Genomic DNA, 14,871 nt, shown 5'->3' with positions numbered 1-14,871 from the left:
ATTATAAAGGTAAAGAGTTCTGTGTAGGTCTTTTGGTCTGTTTTGCCTGTTGGAAGTGATATATGTCGCTTCACTCTGCGTTACTTACACGCACTGTTTTAAAAGTAGTTTTACCATTTTATTTGTTATCGTGTACTCTTAGGGATGATCATAAAGTTGTTTGCAGCTGGGGCTTTGAGTTTGTGTTGGGGACAAAGCACGTTTACTCTTAGTAAGCATACACGGACAAACAGCACACTTCTTTCCAGAAGTGCTTTGATGGATGAATGTATCATGTTACAGCGTTTTCTGTTGTGATGATTGGAAGGTGTTCTCAGTCTGAACTACCTCCCTTGTCCGTAGGCTTTTCACAGGGCCTCATGGTCTTGAACAGGAGATACGAAAATCAGTGCAGCTGATGTAAAATGTGTTGCACACCTGGTGAGACCATTGAGTACAACCAGTGTGCTGACTTCTTGGAGTCATTTGTTGGCACTGAACTAATTGGGAATACCTTGGCTCTTGAGCTCTTTCAGTATGAAAGCATTCATACCCAAGTCTCTGGGAATGGCCTTCACGATTTGTAAGCCTGTGCTTCTGAAGTGATCAGTTATATCCGCTCTGTCCTGGTGTAGTTTGATTTCTAACCTACAGGGTTGACCTGTTACTTCTCAAGTTATACTGTATGCTTAATTTTTTTTCAGGAAAGATGATAACAAAGATATGGATTTGGAGAAGGAGGCTGCTATGGAAGCTGAAATTAAAGCAGCTCGAGAGAGAGCCATTGTCCCTCTGGAGGCTCGGATGAAACAATTCAAGGACATGCTTCTAGAAAGAGGGGTCAGAGAAATCAGAGTGTGTGTGTGTGTGTGTGAGGGGGAGGTTCAGGCAGAGGTCTTAATTCGTAGTGAGTTCAGAACCTGCAGTGCTTTATGTAAAGAAAACAGTCTCATCCTTCCTCTGAATAATGAATGCATTTGGTACAAGACAGTACAAAGATTGTTACAGTTATAGCAAAATTTTGATTTCTAAATAACTGAAATTAAACAGTATCAAGACAGATTTTTTTTTTAACTTTTTTTCCAAGTTAAGTACATACCTAATTGAAAGCTGCCATTGAAAATAAATAGGACACACAAACTGGACATATCCTTAATGTCTTTGGAAATGTTCCTACGTGAGAAAAGCAGCAAGTTCCACTGTAGTCTGTACATTCTTATCCTTTTATGGGAGACTTTTTGCTTTTAGTTAACTAAATTTAAAATCTGCTTGATACCAGTCGGTTTCCATAGATAAATTAGGCTATTAGAATATAAATGTATATAGTAACTTTAAAAAAGTGGAAGTGGTTCCAGCTGCCTATGCAGCTTTCATTTAGTTTCAATAACTGTTTTTTATGGGATAGATTTAATAAAGCTTATTTAAGATTAGCTCGAACGCGTTTAAATCAGTATCTTCTGTAGCAGAACTGTTTGCACTCGTAAGATTAGAAAAGGTACAGAGCAGACATGGGATATGAGAACATAGAATCTCAAGGCTGTCTTCTGATGTACTTATCTTTTTTAAACGTTACACAGTAGTAGTAATTAAGCATGTGTAGTTATTTAGAAGTTTTCAGAGCCAATTAGTGTTGAAACTTGCTATGGCAGCCTCCATCATCTATTAGTGATGAAAACTTCAGGATAAGTTTCTTCCCCTCTTTTCATCAGATACCCTATTGTTTTCAAGCAAAACTGTGCAACTTCTGTATATTTGAGGAAACTTAACCATTAGTTAAAATTTGACTTTTTTTGATTAAAGGTCTCTGCTTTTTCAACATGGGAGAAAGAGCTACACAAGATAGTCTTTGATCCTCGTTACTTACTTCTCAACCCGAAAGAAAGAAAACAGGTAAAAGCGAAGTCAAATTCACTCCCTGTCCACACACGGCTACTACAGGCTTTATCTAAATCCTCAGTCTTTTCTTTGTGTTCCTGCTAACCAGACTAATGGGTGTTGGAAGGGATTTTTGTTACGATTAGGGTTTGTCTGGAAACGGAAGAAGCCAGCAAGAAAAGAAGTGAGTTGATAGTTTTTATTTTTCCTGCGGTTGAACGATCCAATATTTGAACACAGTGAAAGTTGTGTGCGTACAGAAAGCTCCCAAAACCTGAGTGAAATGGTGAGAATCGTCAGTATCTCTTCAAAATATTGGCATAATGAATAAGCCATCTGTTTATTAAAAAAAAAAAAAAAAGTGGTTGGGGGGAAAAACTAAAGTGATTTTTTCCTGTTAAGCAAGTTTTCACTCCGGAAGCTTTTCTTCGAGTGGATGTAGGGAAATGGGAAACTTCAAGAACAGAGGAAGTGTCTGCTGTCTTAAACAATGATCCAGAAAAATGTTAACATAACATGAATGTGTAAGAGAATTCTTCACAGGTCTCAGACTACGTGCTTAGATACAGTATGCTACAAGTTCAGCAGACTGGAGTAATTTGCGTATTCAAATACAGAGTCCCTAACCCTTCTTTCTCCCCCGTCAGTGTTGGTTCTGTGGTGAGAGGAAAGGAAATAGGAGAAAAGGAAAGAAATGGGATTTTTCCTCCCTCTTGCCTAGAGCTCATGTGGCTTCAGGTTTGTATGTTTTACGTCGGTGACTGGTGTTTCTGTAGGTATTTGATCAGTATGTGAAAACCCGAGCAGAAGAAGAGCGCAAGGAGAAGAAAAACAAAATAATGCAGGCCAAGGAGGATTTCAAGAAAATGATGGAAGAAGCAAAGATTAATCCAAGGTAGGAGCTCCTGTCTTGTTCGTATGCATAAGCTTTATTAGAACAAAGTATGTTGGGTGGTAGCAGGTAGATTAACCCCTTCAGAATGGGCAAAGAGGAGAAAAATCATCAGATATTGTTGAAATCTTTGGCCTGCTTGTATTCACCTAACCCATGAAATAATAGAATTTGTGATTTATAACGATTTACATATTTGAAGTCATTTTGAGGAGATCCCCAGCGTGCTGTCTGGACTGGGAGAAGGGCCTCGTGATCCGCAGCAAGTTATCTTTAATAACCCTGTTTCTCCTTAAGAATATTAGTAGTCTCTGAGAAGTATTAGGGAGGTTTCTTCACTTTGTGGGAGGTTGAAGGGATGTTTTTCTGGTTACAAAGTACATTAATAATGATATGATAGAATATTATGGTTGCTTTAATATAGAAATTATTACACACCACTCACATTCAGACCTACTTGCAGTGATAATAGCAATGTGATGACAGTGAATGTTCTAACATCCAAGATTTTATTGCTAGAATTGTTTGTTTCATAGCTTTCTCACTAGAGTTCATGAAATATGTGCTCATGTCACCAGATGAGCTCTAAAGCGTTCTCTTTCAGCATCTCTTGGCTTATCGGGCATTAATTCTTTTACAGTGAAATAACAACTAATTTGTTTCACTTCAGCTTAATTTCTTCAGTGACCTGTGTTGGAAATCTGGTGGAAACCAGTGTTATGTTAATTTTTAAATTACTTTAAACCTGATTAATAACTCTTATTTAAAACACCTGTCTGCTTATTTAATAAGGGCAGCAGTTTTGACAGTAGTAGGCCGGGAAGAATGGAGGCATGGAAATGTTTTAAGAAAAAGTTCATCAGTAATAAGTTTAATATATAATTCAGAGACTAACATGGACTGTTATGTGAGATTTAGTATCCTCAGCTTCCAAGATCTCCCCAGTGTGTCATATTGGGACTGACTCTCATCCGGTTATGGGTTGGGGTGGGAAAGAGAGTTCCAGCTGAAATACTGTCTTGTTTAATCTTATCCTTTGTCTTCTGGTTTCAGTGTTTCTCTAAAGATATTGCTCTACTTCTGTGAGTGCCAGACTGTTTTTTTTATCATCTATCTCAGTCCAACACGCTCAAGAGTTTGTGTTCCACTTCACTTAAGCAGCTCTTGTTCTTCAGTATAGCTGTACATTCACTTTCTAATCTTTTTGAATAAGCTACCAAATTCTCTTCTTGTTTCAATTTACCCTACAGCAACAGTAGGCTGGATTTTCCAAGTCTAATTATTTCCATGCTGTGATGAAAACATTCGTATGATTATAAGTGTCTCACGTATTCTTGGGGCCAGATTTGCATCAGAGCTTGGAAAAAGCACAGTAGTGTTTTTTTGGAGGTAAGTGGCAGTACTATATCTACTGCAGAGGTTGGAATCTGGCCCTGGAGGTGAGAGAATGGTCAGGGAAATGCTGTGGGGATAATGGGTTGAAAGCCCAGGAGTGCTGCATCTGCCCGTAGCGTTTAAGATATTTCCAAGTCCGTGTGTTTTAATTATTCTGTACAATGTTCACTGTAGGAGGAAAAACTGATTTAGACAGTGTTCTGTTGTGACTAACACCAAAAGATCATTTTCTTGGTGAACTCTTAGCATGGTTTGGCTGCAAGTGAATGCACGTACAATTTTCAGTTTCACAGCTGTGCAATACCTGGACAGACTGGTGGCTGAACTGCTAACCCACAAAAAAGAAGATTTTTATAGACAACTGAGTTTTTTCATTTCTCTTCTTGGTTGCATTGTAACCTCTCTTCCTACACCTGCACTTTCTGCAGGTAGCTGTATTCAAACAAGCAGACAAAAAACCCCCTGTAAGTCTCTGACAATACCTTTCATGTGTGTGCCTAAACCTGACTCCTTTCTAATAGTTCATTCATCGAGCATCTCTCTAGTGAGACCGTAGGATGTTGCCTTTTTTTTTTTTTCAATGGTGCTATGGCGTGTATTCTAGCAGGAGAAATCTTTCTCTGCTGAACCTGCTTCCCAGCAAAGACAGCTCTGCCAAATGAGTTCACTTGCCATTTTGTTGCAGAACTACTTTTAGTGAATTTGCAGCCAAGCATGCTAAAGACTCGAGGTTCAAGGCAATTGAAAAGATGAAAGATCGAGAGGCCTTGTTTAATGAGTTTATCACAGCGGCAAGAAAGAAGGAAAAAGAAGACTCGAAGACCAGAGGTGAGAAGGTAAGGTGACTTCTCTAGTTCCAGCAGCGTGAATGGTGTGAGTCTGAGTGAGACGGGACAAAGCCAGTGCTTGGTGTCCAGTGTGCCTTCTCTGAGACACGCTCCTTCTCTTTCCATAGAGGTTGTACAATGTAAACGCTTCACAGATGTCCCTTTGGTCCTTCTAAACTAACTATTTTAAGTTTGCAGGTGTGTACTGACTTTTAGAGTATATAGAATTGAACTTAGTTATTTGTGAAGCTGAGTTTACTTAAATAGTCACACTTTTTTTTTGTTTCCTAAGCAAGTAACGTTATATTCTTAACTGGAATAATGCGTGTTCTTTTTTTTTTTTAAGTTATATTATCCTGAAGCATTAAAAGGAAAAGGATTCTTGTCCTGTTTGGCTGGAAACCCCAGAACTGGCCATTACCTCTCTGTTCTCTCAGTGGAGGCAGTAAGAACTTGAAATTCTCTGTAGCATACTCCGTTTAAATTTCAAACAGCTTCCGTATCTTCTCTTTCCATCTCAAAGCTAGCACTTCAGTGACTTTTTAATCTGTCAGTAAATATATCTTATGTATAAACTGCTGCTTATTAGAATTAAAGGTCAGCTATTAAAGATTAATGAATTCCAAATGTCATCTGGCCGTGTTGTCAGTAGCAGGGAGCAGGCTTTCACCCCTGGAGAAGCAGGCTGCTGTGGAGGTGGCATCAAATGTTATCATCAGAACATGCAGCCACTGTCCTAAATGTCCCTGTGTGTTGTGCGAGTGGAGAACGTAACCTCTAAAGCCTAATCATTTTTGACATTTTGAAGTCTGCAATATTTACTTTGTAGTATAAAGTTGTTGCAAATTTCACCTACTAAGAATGCTTACAGAGGAGAAAAATGCTGAATAACAGGATAGATTTGAGGACAATTTTGTTATTCAATAAATTTTGCATATTTTTTTAAATCTAGGTACTCTGCTGTAATTTGATTCTGTACTCTTATTTTTTTTCAAATGTTGACTTATTGCTGATATTTTCAATAAATGATTGTGCTTTCAGAGGAGAACTGATGTACAAAACTAGACTTTTACATACTGCATTTTGACTATGAATATGGAATTTTAAAGCATTCTTGCAGCTTAATAGTGTAGTTGAAGACTTTAAAAAAAAAAAAGTAAATACTTGTTGTTGCATGATTGTTCTAAAGTTGAAAAGTTAAGAGAGATTGTGTGTGTTTGCTTTTGAAATAATGTTTTTTTTCTCCAAAAGCCTTTTGTAACCATTTTATGTATTCTGTTTTATAACAAGTGGATAGACTTTACAGTTATGTGCTGTGCGGCCTGTCAATCAGTTCAGTCTGACAGCTGTCAATCACTGACACGCAAATATTATGGGATTCCCTAGTGAGGAAAGAATTGGTATCTCTGTGTGGTGACTTTAGCCTCCCGCAGTTCCGGTACTTTACATTTTTTTAGTTTTTTTCCTTGTGAAGTGATGAGAGTTGTACCTGCAATGTGTTAACTGCCAAAAAAAAAAAAAAAGACTTCTAAATACACCTGAAATACTTTCAGTCTTATTTTCCTTTGATTTTGAAAGTGCTTAAAACCTAAAAGAAAATTGAAGACATTTAACCTGAAGCTTTCTCAGTCTGTTTTAAAAGTCCAAAATCTTTATTTAAGGAGGATCAACTTTACAGAGATCTGTAACGTAAGGGGTTTAAGTTATATAATGTTTTGATTTTGCTTCATGGAGTTACTGGGTGGTGATGGAGCAGCCAGCTTTTCAGGCGGTTGTTTTTATTCACGTGGCTAATTTCAGCGAGTAAATACAATGCTGATACTTCCCAGGGGACAGAGATGAGGAGGTACGTGTGGTTTGAGGATATCGGGGAGAGGACTGCGAGCTGGTAACACTGCCCAGGCTGCTCACGTGCTGTGCCAGGACACGGCGTGGCTCCACGTCCTCCAGACGAGCCCGACGTCCCACGTTACTCACTTACTGAGACGTTCAGCTGCAAACGCCCCGCCGCCCGCTGTGCTGGTGGCTGTCTCATGTCAGCTGCCCTCTATCAAGACTCTTAACAGTTTTCTTACGTAATATCCTACTTAGTGGAGCTAGTTACTGTGTGTGGATACACCAAACCCGCAGCCTCGCAGAGCTGTGACCTTGAAAGATCATTCCTTGGGGAGATGTTTTTGACTCAATTCTTTGAGAAGTTTTCGCCTTTCTTGTTTTAAGTTGAAAACCCAATTGCAATACTTGTGCTGTACACATGGCAATGACTGAAGTTAAACCCGTGCCTTGAGAGCACTGGAGGTCTCGAAGCCTCATTTGTTTTTCTGGGGGGGAATTGGCTGTACCCTCCTGTCTCTGCGGGGGCGGTCTGAGGGAGCCAGGGGTGCTGGTGGACCATCCTCCTGCAGGCTGTGGAGGTGCCTCAGCTCTGGTTTGGTTGCAGCTGGTGCCACGGTGCCTCCCGCAGGGTTGTGGGTGTGCAGTTTTTATCCTGTGGAACACACATAAACACCTGGGATTCGTGCAGAGACTCCGAGATACCCTTACTTTACAGATTTCTGTAGTAACGTCTGGGAATTGTTTCATTCTTAACAGATATTCCTAATGCCATGGCTTAGAAAGCTTCGTATTTTTGATACTGCATGCATGTTTTAAGATGTTTTGAAACAACATTCTTAATTTTACAATGAATAAATGGTTTGCTTAGCATTTTGTTCAGCTACTTTAAGAAAAAGCGATAGTGCTGTAGATGTAGAGCAACTTCCCACTGGCACTAACCAGTCGTTTTCTAATCTCTGCTTAGTAGCTTAATCTCTCTGTTGAGATAGTAAAGACAAAAAGCCTATACAGCCTTTTATGTTTATATGTTAATATTTTGTGAAGAACTAAAATTACCGGTGGGCAAGGCTGCAGAATGTTAGTTCTGATCTTCATTTCGTTCTTGCATTCTGTAACCAAACACATTTTTAGAGAGTCGGGATGTGGCAGTTCTCTGGGAAGCCAGTTTGTTCTCCTGTCCATCTGCTGGCTTCCCTTAGGAACCTCAGGGGTTTGGAGCTAAACGGCTTTGGGTGGTTCCCTTTTTTAAAGGGATGAGGAGGGGAGATGCATGGCCAGCCCTTCTCCTAGTTTGTTTTTTTTTTTTAAATTAGCGCAGCAGGAACAGGGAAATCCTCTACCCCAGAAAAAAAGGTGTAGTAAAGGCACAGTAGTTGCTCCTGCAGCTGCTGGTTCTGGGAGGTTGGATGAAAACATGTTATCCAACACAACTAGCAACAAAACTAATATGATTGATCCTTTGCCAGCCCTTTGCGATGGCTGTTGTTACGGACAGAGCACTGACATGCCATTTCCAAGTGAAAAAGTAGACTGAAACATTTCCTTAAACTTTTATATATATGTGCATATCTGTCTTAAATGTAATTTACTTAATTACCATATGTGGGTAATTCTTGGTTAGATCCATCTTAAGACATCGCTCTGTATCAGCAGATCCAAGTATTTACCTCTGTTCGTTGTACACTTGGAGGATGAATCCATAAATACTTGGTTTGTCCAGAGCCCTGTTTAAAACTGCAGAGCTTCTGTAGTATTGAAATGCAACACGCTATAATGTAGAATCCGTAACTTCTTACTTTAATATATCTATAAAAGCTCAAATAGAAGCTTAAATTGGAGTAAAATAATGACTGTATTGGTGAATCATTCTTTAAAGAGTATAGTTCATCTTAGATGTAGCAGATCTTAATGTATCTGCTTTAGCACAATTCTCCCAAGGGGAAGTGAATTTTAGATGCGGTTATGTCTAAATTCAGGGTTTTAGTGACTTCTCTAAATTGTAATGGTATGTAATGTTAATATGCTTCCCTCTCTTGGAGGTAAGTTGACTCCTTTTTTTCGTAAGAGCAAACTGTTGGGTATCACAGAACCTTTCTCAAGTCTTGTCTTTCTGTTTCTGTCTGTCAAACAGATCAAAATGGACTTCTTTGAACTACTGGCTAATCACCACCTGGACAGTCAGTCTCGCTGGAGCAAAGTGAAGGACAAAGTAGAGACTGACCCTCGTTACAAAGCAGTGGATAGCTCCTCACAGAGGGAAGACCTTTTCAAACAGTACATAGAAAAAATAGCTAAGGTACGGGCGTGACGTTCGGGAGTGTAACTGTGGGCGTTCTGCTGGTCACGTTGCTGTTAGGGTGTGAAGTAACTGACTAAAAGGTAGACTAATAAGTGCTTTAGTTCCATACTACACACAATTATTTGGGAGAATTTATCCAGCAGAGCAAGAAAGGCAGAGACTCCTGTGAAGCCACTGGTTGTAAAAACATCTGTAAAAGCTCAGGAAGTGCAGACACCGCATTGATTATTGCCTGCCAGGGTGGGCAGAGTTCCCTTTGCTGTGATTGTGTTGTATTAGCTGAGCTTCCTTCAGGGATCCAGATGGCTCATACAGTTGCTTCACTGGTTCTTCTTTCTTAATCAATATTCCTACCTTGCTCTTCTCTCAACCAGACATTTAATGGTTGAGAAGGTAAAACTGGGCTAGCAAACAGTGACACCACTCTTCCCCCTGTCCCCCCACTATTCAGAGTTGGTGACTGTACACAACATCCTCCTGGGAACAGCTCTTCTGTGATCAGTGTTGTGACCAAACTTCTCTTTCCCCTGCCTAAGCCCTGTAATGCTTCAACAGAGCTGTTGAAGCAAAATTTTGTAATCCCTAAATCTCGAATCACTTTGAAGTGTTTTGTTCCCAGATGCCTTTAGTTTGATAACCTTCAGTTTACTTACCTGTCTAATGAAAACGCGAAAGGGGTTGTGTTGTTTTATTGAGAAAAGTTTGTTCTTGCATTTCAGAATTTAGATTCTGAAAAAGAAAAGGAGCTGGAGAGGCAGGCTCGCATCGAGGCGAGCTTGCGTGAGCGAGAGAGGGAGGTCCAGAAAGCTCGCTCGGAGCAGACCAAGGAGATTGACAGAGAGCGTGAGCAGCACAAGCGGGAAGAAGCGATACAGAACTTCAAAGCCCTTCTGTCTGACATGGTGAGACACGGACAGGCGTTCTCAGCTTGCCACTGCATTCGTGCACTATGTAAAAGCTTTCTGGCGTTTGTACTCAAGTTTATATACAAATAGAGTCCTGTTGTCTTCTCCCCACCGCCCTCCACTCTCCGCTGGGAGTTTTGCCTTGGTTGGAAGAGAATGCTTTGCGTTTAGGGTTGATGTTCTGGCATCTTGCTCAGGGACTTGGTGGACAGCATTATTGCTGCTGTGTTTTTCTGGAGTCTCACGGGTGATGGCAGATTTTCAGTCGTGCTGAACTTCTGTCTGTCTGTTGGAAAATTAGGTATTGTTGAGCGTCCCCTGATTTTTGCATTGTCTCTTCTTCATGCTCCAAACGCAGCGCCGTTGTCTTACCATTTCTCTGCTGTGTTGTGTTTACTTTGTTCTGCTGGTCAAGCTCATGTGTGAGGGAGCAGTTCCTGCATGACGAATGTCCCATTAAGAGGACAGAATTAGCAAAATGTGTGTGCACCGGTATGTGTCCCATGCCCTTGCTCCCTGGTGTAAGGTAGGAAGTCCAAACACGTTACTAGTGCTCTGTTCCACATTTCAGCACTGAAATCTTTACAAGGGGGCAGGATACAAACAGCTCACCACTCCAGTCTGGTGGTGTAGCTAGTAACACAAGGCAACAGCTCCTTGAGGATGCTGTCTGGGCTGGAAGCAAGGCACTGCAGAGCTCCTCGTGTCTCTTTGGAAATAATTCTCTCTGAGGCTGCTGGTTTTTTCTTTTTGAGAGAACACTCAGCCAGGTCAGTGGGGTGTCTCCATCTGCATTTGAACTGATGCAAAGTAATTCCTTCTGCCACTGCCTGTTTAGGATTTGTGGGAAGCTACTACAGTCTCTTACTTAAAAGCTAGTTGCATTTTTTTTAATCTTTGATTTGAACCTTAACTTAAAACAAGAGAAATAAAAAAACCCAAGAAGTATGTAAGAAACATCAGTGAACTGTAGAAAAAATTGTTTAAAAAAAAATCCTGTTTTGACTCAGGTGCGTTCTTCAGATGTGTCATGGTCTGATACCAGAAGGACTCTACGCAAAGATCATCGATGGGAGTCTGGCTCCTTGCTAGAAAGAGAAGAGAAAGAGAAGCTCTTTAATGAACACATTGAAGCACTTACCAAAAAGAAGAGGGAACACTTTAGGCAACTTCTGGATGAAACTTCAGCGGTGAGAGCTGTGTATATTCCAACCTCAAACCTTTGCCAGCCCATTGTGGTTTATCTGTTTGTGTTTTTTTCTCACACAGTCTGATTTGTTTGGTTTTATTTCCAGGGCCCCTTTGCTTCACCACTGTCTTCTCTTCTCCATAACAAAATTTGTGCATTATGTTTCCTTCTGTGTTTATCTTGAGCATTATTTTGGTTTAACGTACAGTTCATTTACATTTAAACTTCTAATCAGTGATCTTTTTATCTCCTGTAGGATGTTCCATTTCTTCAACACTGAGTTATTTGGCACTCTTCACTATATGGCCCCTTGCTCTTTCAGATACCCAGTGTGTTTGTCTTAGTGAATAGCAGTATATAATCTTACCAAGTCGATCTGTTTTGATGTTCTGCTTTATCTTGTGCTACTGAATCTGAACCGTTATTCTGAGTAGCGCTGTGGAAATCTGTCACCTGTTCTGGGGATTGGGGGGTTTTAGTGAGTCTTACTCTTTTTTAGTTATGTGCCAGCTTCAGTCAGCTTGCTTTTAATGTGGCAGTTTTTACCTCATTTTTTAATGCATTAGTTAAAAGTGCTTAGAACATTAGGCAGATTTTTAGTGTGATATAATAAAACAGACGTAGCTCTGAAGCAAGTTTTCAGTAGGTAATTTTTAACAACACATTTGTATACATAAATATGTGCTAGAAAAAGACTTTGGGATGTAAATGGTGTTTGTGAGGACTTTGATCTGAAAATGCCATCTCAAAATACTAAAGAAAAGTAAATATATAAAATCAACTAATTAAAAATATGAATGTAGTAGTATAAACAATCAAAACCCAACACTTACAAATACAACGTCGTCTTTGTCAGTGGACTTGGGAGATATTTAAAAGCTTCAGATGTAGTAATATTTACATTCTGTATTCTTAGAATCTCATTTTCTTTTTAATTTAACTATTTTTGCTTCTTTTGAAAGATAACTTTAACATCCACATGGAAGGAAGTGAAAAAAATCATTAAAGAAGATCCAAGGTGCATTAAATTTTCTTCGAGTGACAGGGTAAGCAACCTGCATCACTGGCTGACTTTGTGTGGTGCTGGATGCAGAGAAAGGAAATAAATGGCTGCTGGAGTGGGTTCTGCTTTATGTGAACAGTAGTGGTATTGTTTAAATAAGATTTTTTTAATTAAAATGTGAAAGATAAAGAAAAGTGATTAACATGATTACTGCTTATGTTCAGTATGTTAATCTGCAGTCAGTGTTCTAAGCTTGTCTGTCTTCTTTCAGAAAAAACAAAGGGAGTTTGAGGAATACATTAGAGACAAATACATCACTGCCAAAGCTGACTTCCGAACGCTATTGAAAGAGACCAAATTCATAACTTACAGGTGTGTAGCACAACGTCAGCAAAGGGCTGATCCTTTTATTGTGCTTTTCCATGCAAATGGCAACAAACTGGTGTCTGTTTCTTCTCCTGGCGTAAGTTGATGTCTAAGTTACACTTTTACAACCTTTCATAACCCATCAAAAAAAAAAGTCTGCAGCAGCTGGAGAGCTCTTTGTGCTTTGTTTTGACACTGCTGCTGACTAACAAGTAGTGAACATCAAACCACACAGGTCTGAGGTTCTCTTTGGCTTTGGAATAGTGTTCTGGGAGTAGTACTCTGAGCTGTCAGACGTGAAATTCACTTTGTGGCGAGGGCCATCGTTCATGTTTGTATTAGTCCTTCATTTAGACTCAGGGGGGTTTCAGTACTGAAGTGAGGACTCCGTTTCAGGACTTTGGAGTAGACAGCAAAGAAATATTGGCTCCATTGAAATTTTATTAAAAAAACACCAGTAATTTGCCTGGTTTCTGTGGGAGGATTTCACTGAGAGGGTGTGCCTTACAGGTGGAGATTTACAGAGCAGTTGACTCTCTCACTCAGTTTCAGGGGATGGTAAGGCTGATACAGAATCTCGGGTATGGACCAAAACAAGTTTCCTATCAGAAACACGAGTTCATTTAAAAAGGAGAAAATGAAATTAAGTGATTTGGATCCTAACGAACCGCCTGGTCCCTGTGTGGTCAGCGCTGTAGTGTGCTGGAGTTCTGGTTTCAGGTGCTGCTGTCGGCGAGCTGAAGGACAGTGCTCTAAGCTCATGCTGTGGACACAGTTACCAGTCAAGCCGGACCTAGCTGAGACTTCCACATCCAAATTCTAATTGTTTGCCTTGTTCAGATGCTGAATTTAAAACTCTTATTTTTTTTCTGTCCCCTCTAGGTTTTAGCATTTGTGTAGCTCTTGTAGTGCTGTGTGAGGCCATTGCAGCCAACACGAGTCTTCCACGGTGCTTAATTAACGTAGCACAACTGTAGGCACCAAGCCTTTGTTTCCTGTGCAGAGTACTGTCGATGTCCCTAGCCCTGGCCTAAGTGGCATCTTTCTAGCTAAGAGGATACCCAGCTCTCTGCGCCCTTCCCCTCTCCGTTGGCTCTGCCCGTGCTGTCCTACGGTGAGGGCGGCTCCTCCGAGCCAGGTGGTAATTCTTACACTTGCTTTCAGATCCAAAAAGTTGATCCAGGAGTCGGATCAGCACCTAAAAGATGTAGAGAAGATATTACAGAACGACAAGCGGTACCTGGTGCTCGACTGCGTACCGGAGGAGAGGCGCAAGCTCATCGTGTCCTACGTCGATGACCTGGACCGCCGGGGCCCGCCCCCGCCGCCCACAGCTTCAGAGCCCACGAGACGAACAACGAAATAGTTAGGAAATACAGAATATCTGTTAAATCAAAAAGCTTGCATGAGCCATCTGTCAGGTTTATACACATACATTACCGTGAATATATTGCAAAACCATCTGAGGAGCAGAGGGAGGAGCAGCATTTGTGAACATAAAGTGGTCTCTGGGAGGGGAGGGGGGAACCCAACAGCCAAAATCCCACGTTAAAGGTATTTATGAGTTTTTGTGGGGCACGACTGACAAAAACGTGAATGTGTGGACTGTTTGGTAACCAGATCTCAGCAACGTGGTGTGTGTCCGTGAGGTGCAGGTGGGGTGTTTGGAGGCATTCTTGGCAGTGTCACACACGTGAGTCTTGAGGATGATCGCGCTTGTGGTTTGAACTGGGGCTACGTGTGTGCCACCAGCTTCCCAATGGTTACCTGCAGCCCCTGGCTGAGGAGCTGAAACGCTGCCCAATAGCTTAAATTATTGATTACTGAAGACCATGTTCTGGAAACACAAGTCCCAGTTCTCTGCTTGCTTTCACCCTTGTAAATGGAACTAGAAATCCATAAAAGCCAGAGTTAGGACTGAGAGACCAAATGAAATGTGCTCACAGGTCTGCTTTGTTCCTCACCCTATCCATGACTTAGAAGCAAAATCGGGTTGCTCTGCCCAAGTGAAGATTTGTCTAATGACTTTTACTCGAAGTTGGAAACACTTGGTAAATACCAGTGGTTACTGGAGCAGAACAGGACGGTTGTATAAACACATTTTTATTTACGATAAAGTGATCTTTACATACTTCTGGATTAGACTGTGGATTTCCCCTCTGGGCAATTCTTGTAAACTATACTCCTGTTTTGAATGTTAAACTTGTGTTTCTAAAGTTTAATTTTGAAATGTTGGGATTGTTCAGTTTATGTATTTGAACGACAATAAACCAACCCTTTTTATATATGGATTGTACAGGCCTAA

At 40.6% G+C, this 14,871-nt stretch overlaps 1 protein-coding gene across 5 annotated transcripts in view; it reads left to right on the top strand.

Moving 5' to 3' along the window:
* Nucleotides 1–14,871, top strand: part of TCERG1 (transcription elongation regulator 1) — a 33,762-nt gene extending 18,891 nt beyond the window's left edge. For all 5 annotated transcript variants that reach the window (XM_068408588.1, XM_068408592.1, XM_068408591.1 and 2 more), the window contains 10 exons: nucleotides 684–819; nucleotides 1,780–1,869; nucleotides 2,631–2,749; nucleotides 4,827–4,977; nucleotides 8,936–9,100; nucleotides 9,823–10,005; nucleotides 11,019–11,198; nucleotides 12,160–12,243; nucleotides 12,472–12,572; nucleotides 13,731–14,871. In XM_068408588.1, coding sequence (XP_068264689.1) covers nucleotides 684–819; nucleotides 1,780–1,869; nucleotides 2,631–2,749; nucleotides 4,827–4,977; nucleotides 8,936–9,100; nucleotides 9,823–10,005; nucleotides 11,019–11,198; nucleotides 12,160–12,243; nucleotides 12,472–12,572; nucleotides 13,731–13,932 — 1,411 coding nt within the window. In that variant the 3' untranslated portion in view covers nucleotides 13,933–14,871. The remainder of the gene's footprint in view (nucleotides 1–683; nucleotides 820–1,779; nucleotides 1,870–2,630; nucleotides 2,750–4,826; nucleotides 4,978–8,935; nucleotides 9,101–9,822; nucleotides 10,006–11,018; nucleotides 11,199–12,159; nucleotides 12,244–12,471; nucleotides 12,573–13,730) is intronic.

Source organism: Nyctibius grandis, chromosome 10, assembly GCF_013368605.1.
Source record: "Nyctibius grandis isolate bNycGra1 chromosome 10, bNycGra1.pri, whole genome shotgun sequence".
NCBI classification, from domain to species: domain Eukaryota; kingdom Metazoa; phylum Chordata; class Aves; order Nyctibiiformes; family Nyctibiidae; genus Nyctibius; species Nyctibius grandis.
Note: the sequence above shows the minus strand (reverse complement) of the source record. Positions and strands in the feature narration are given on the sequence as shown.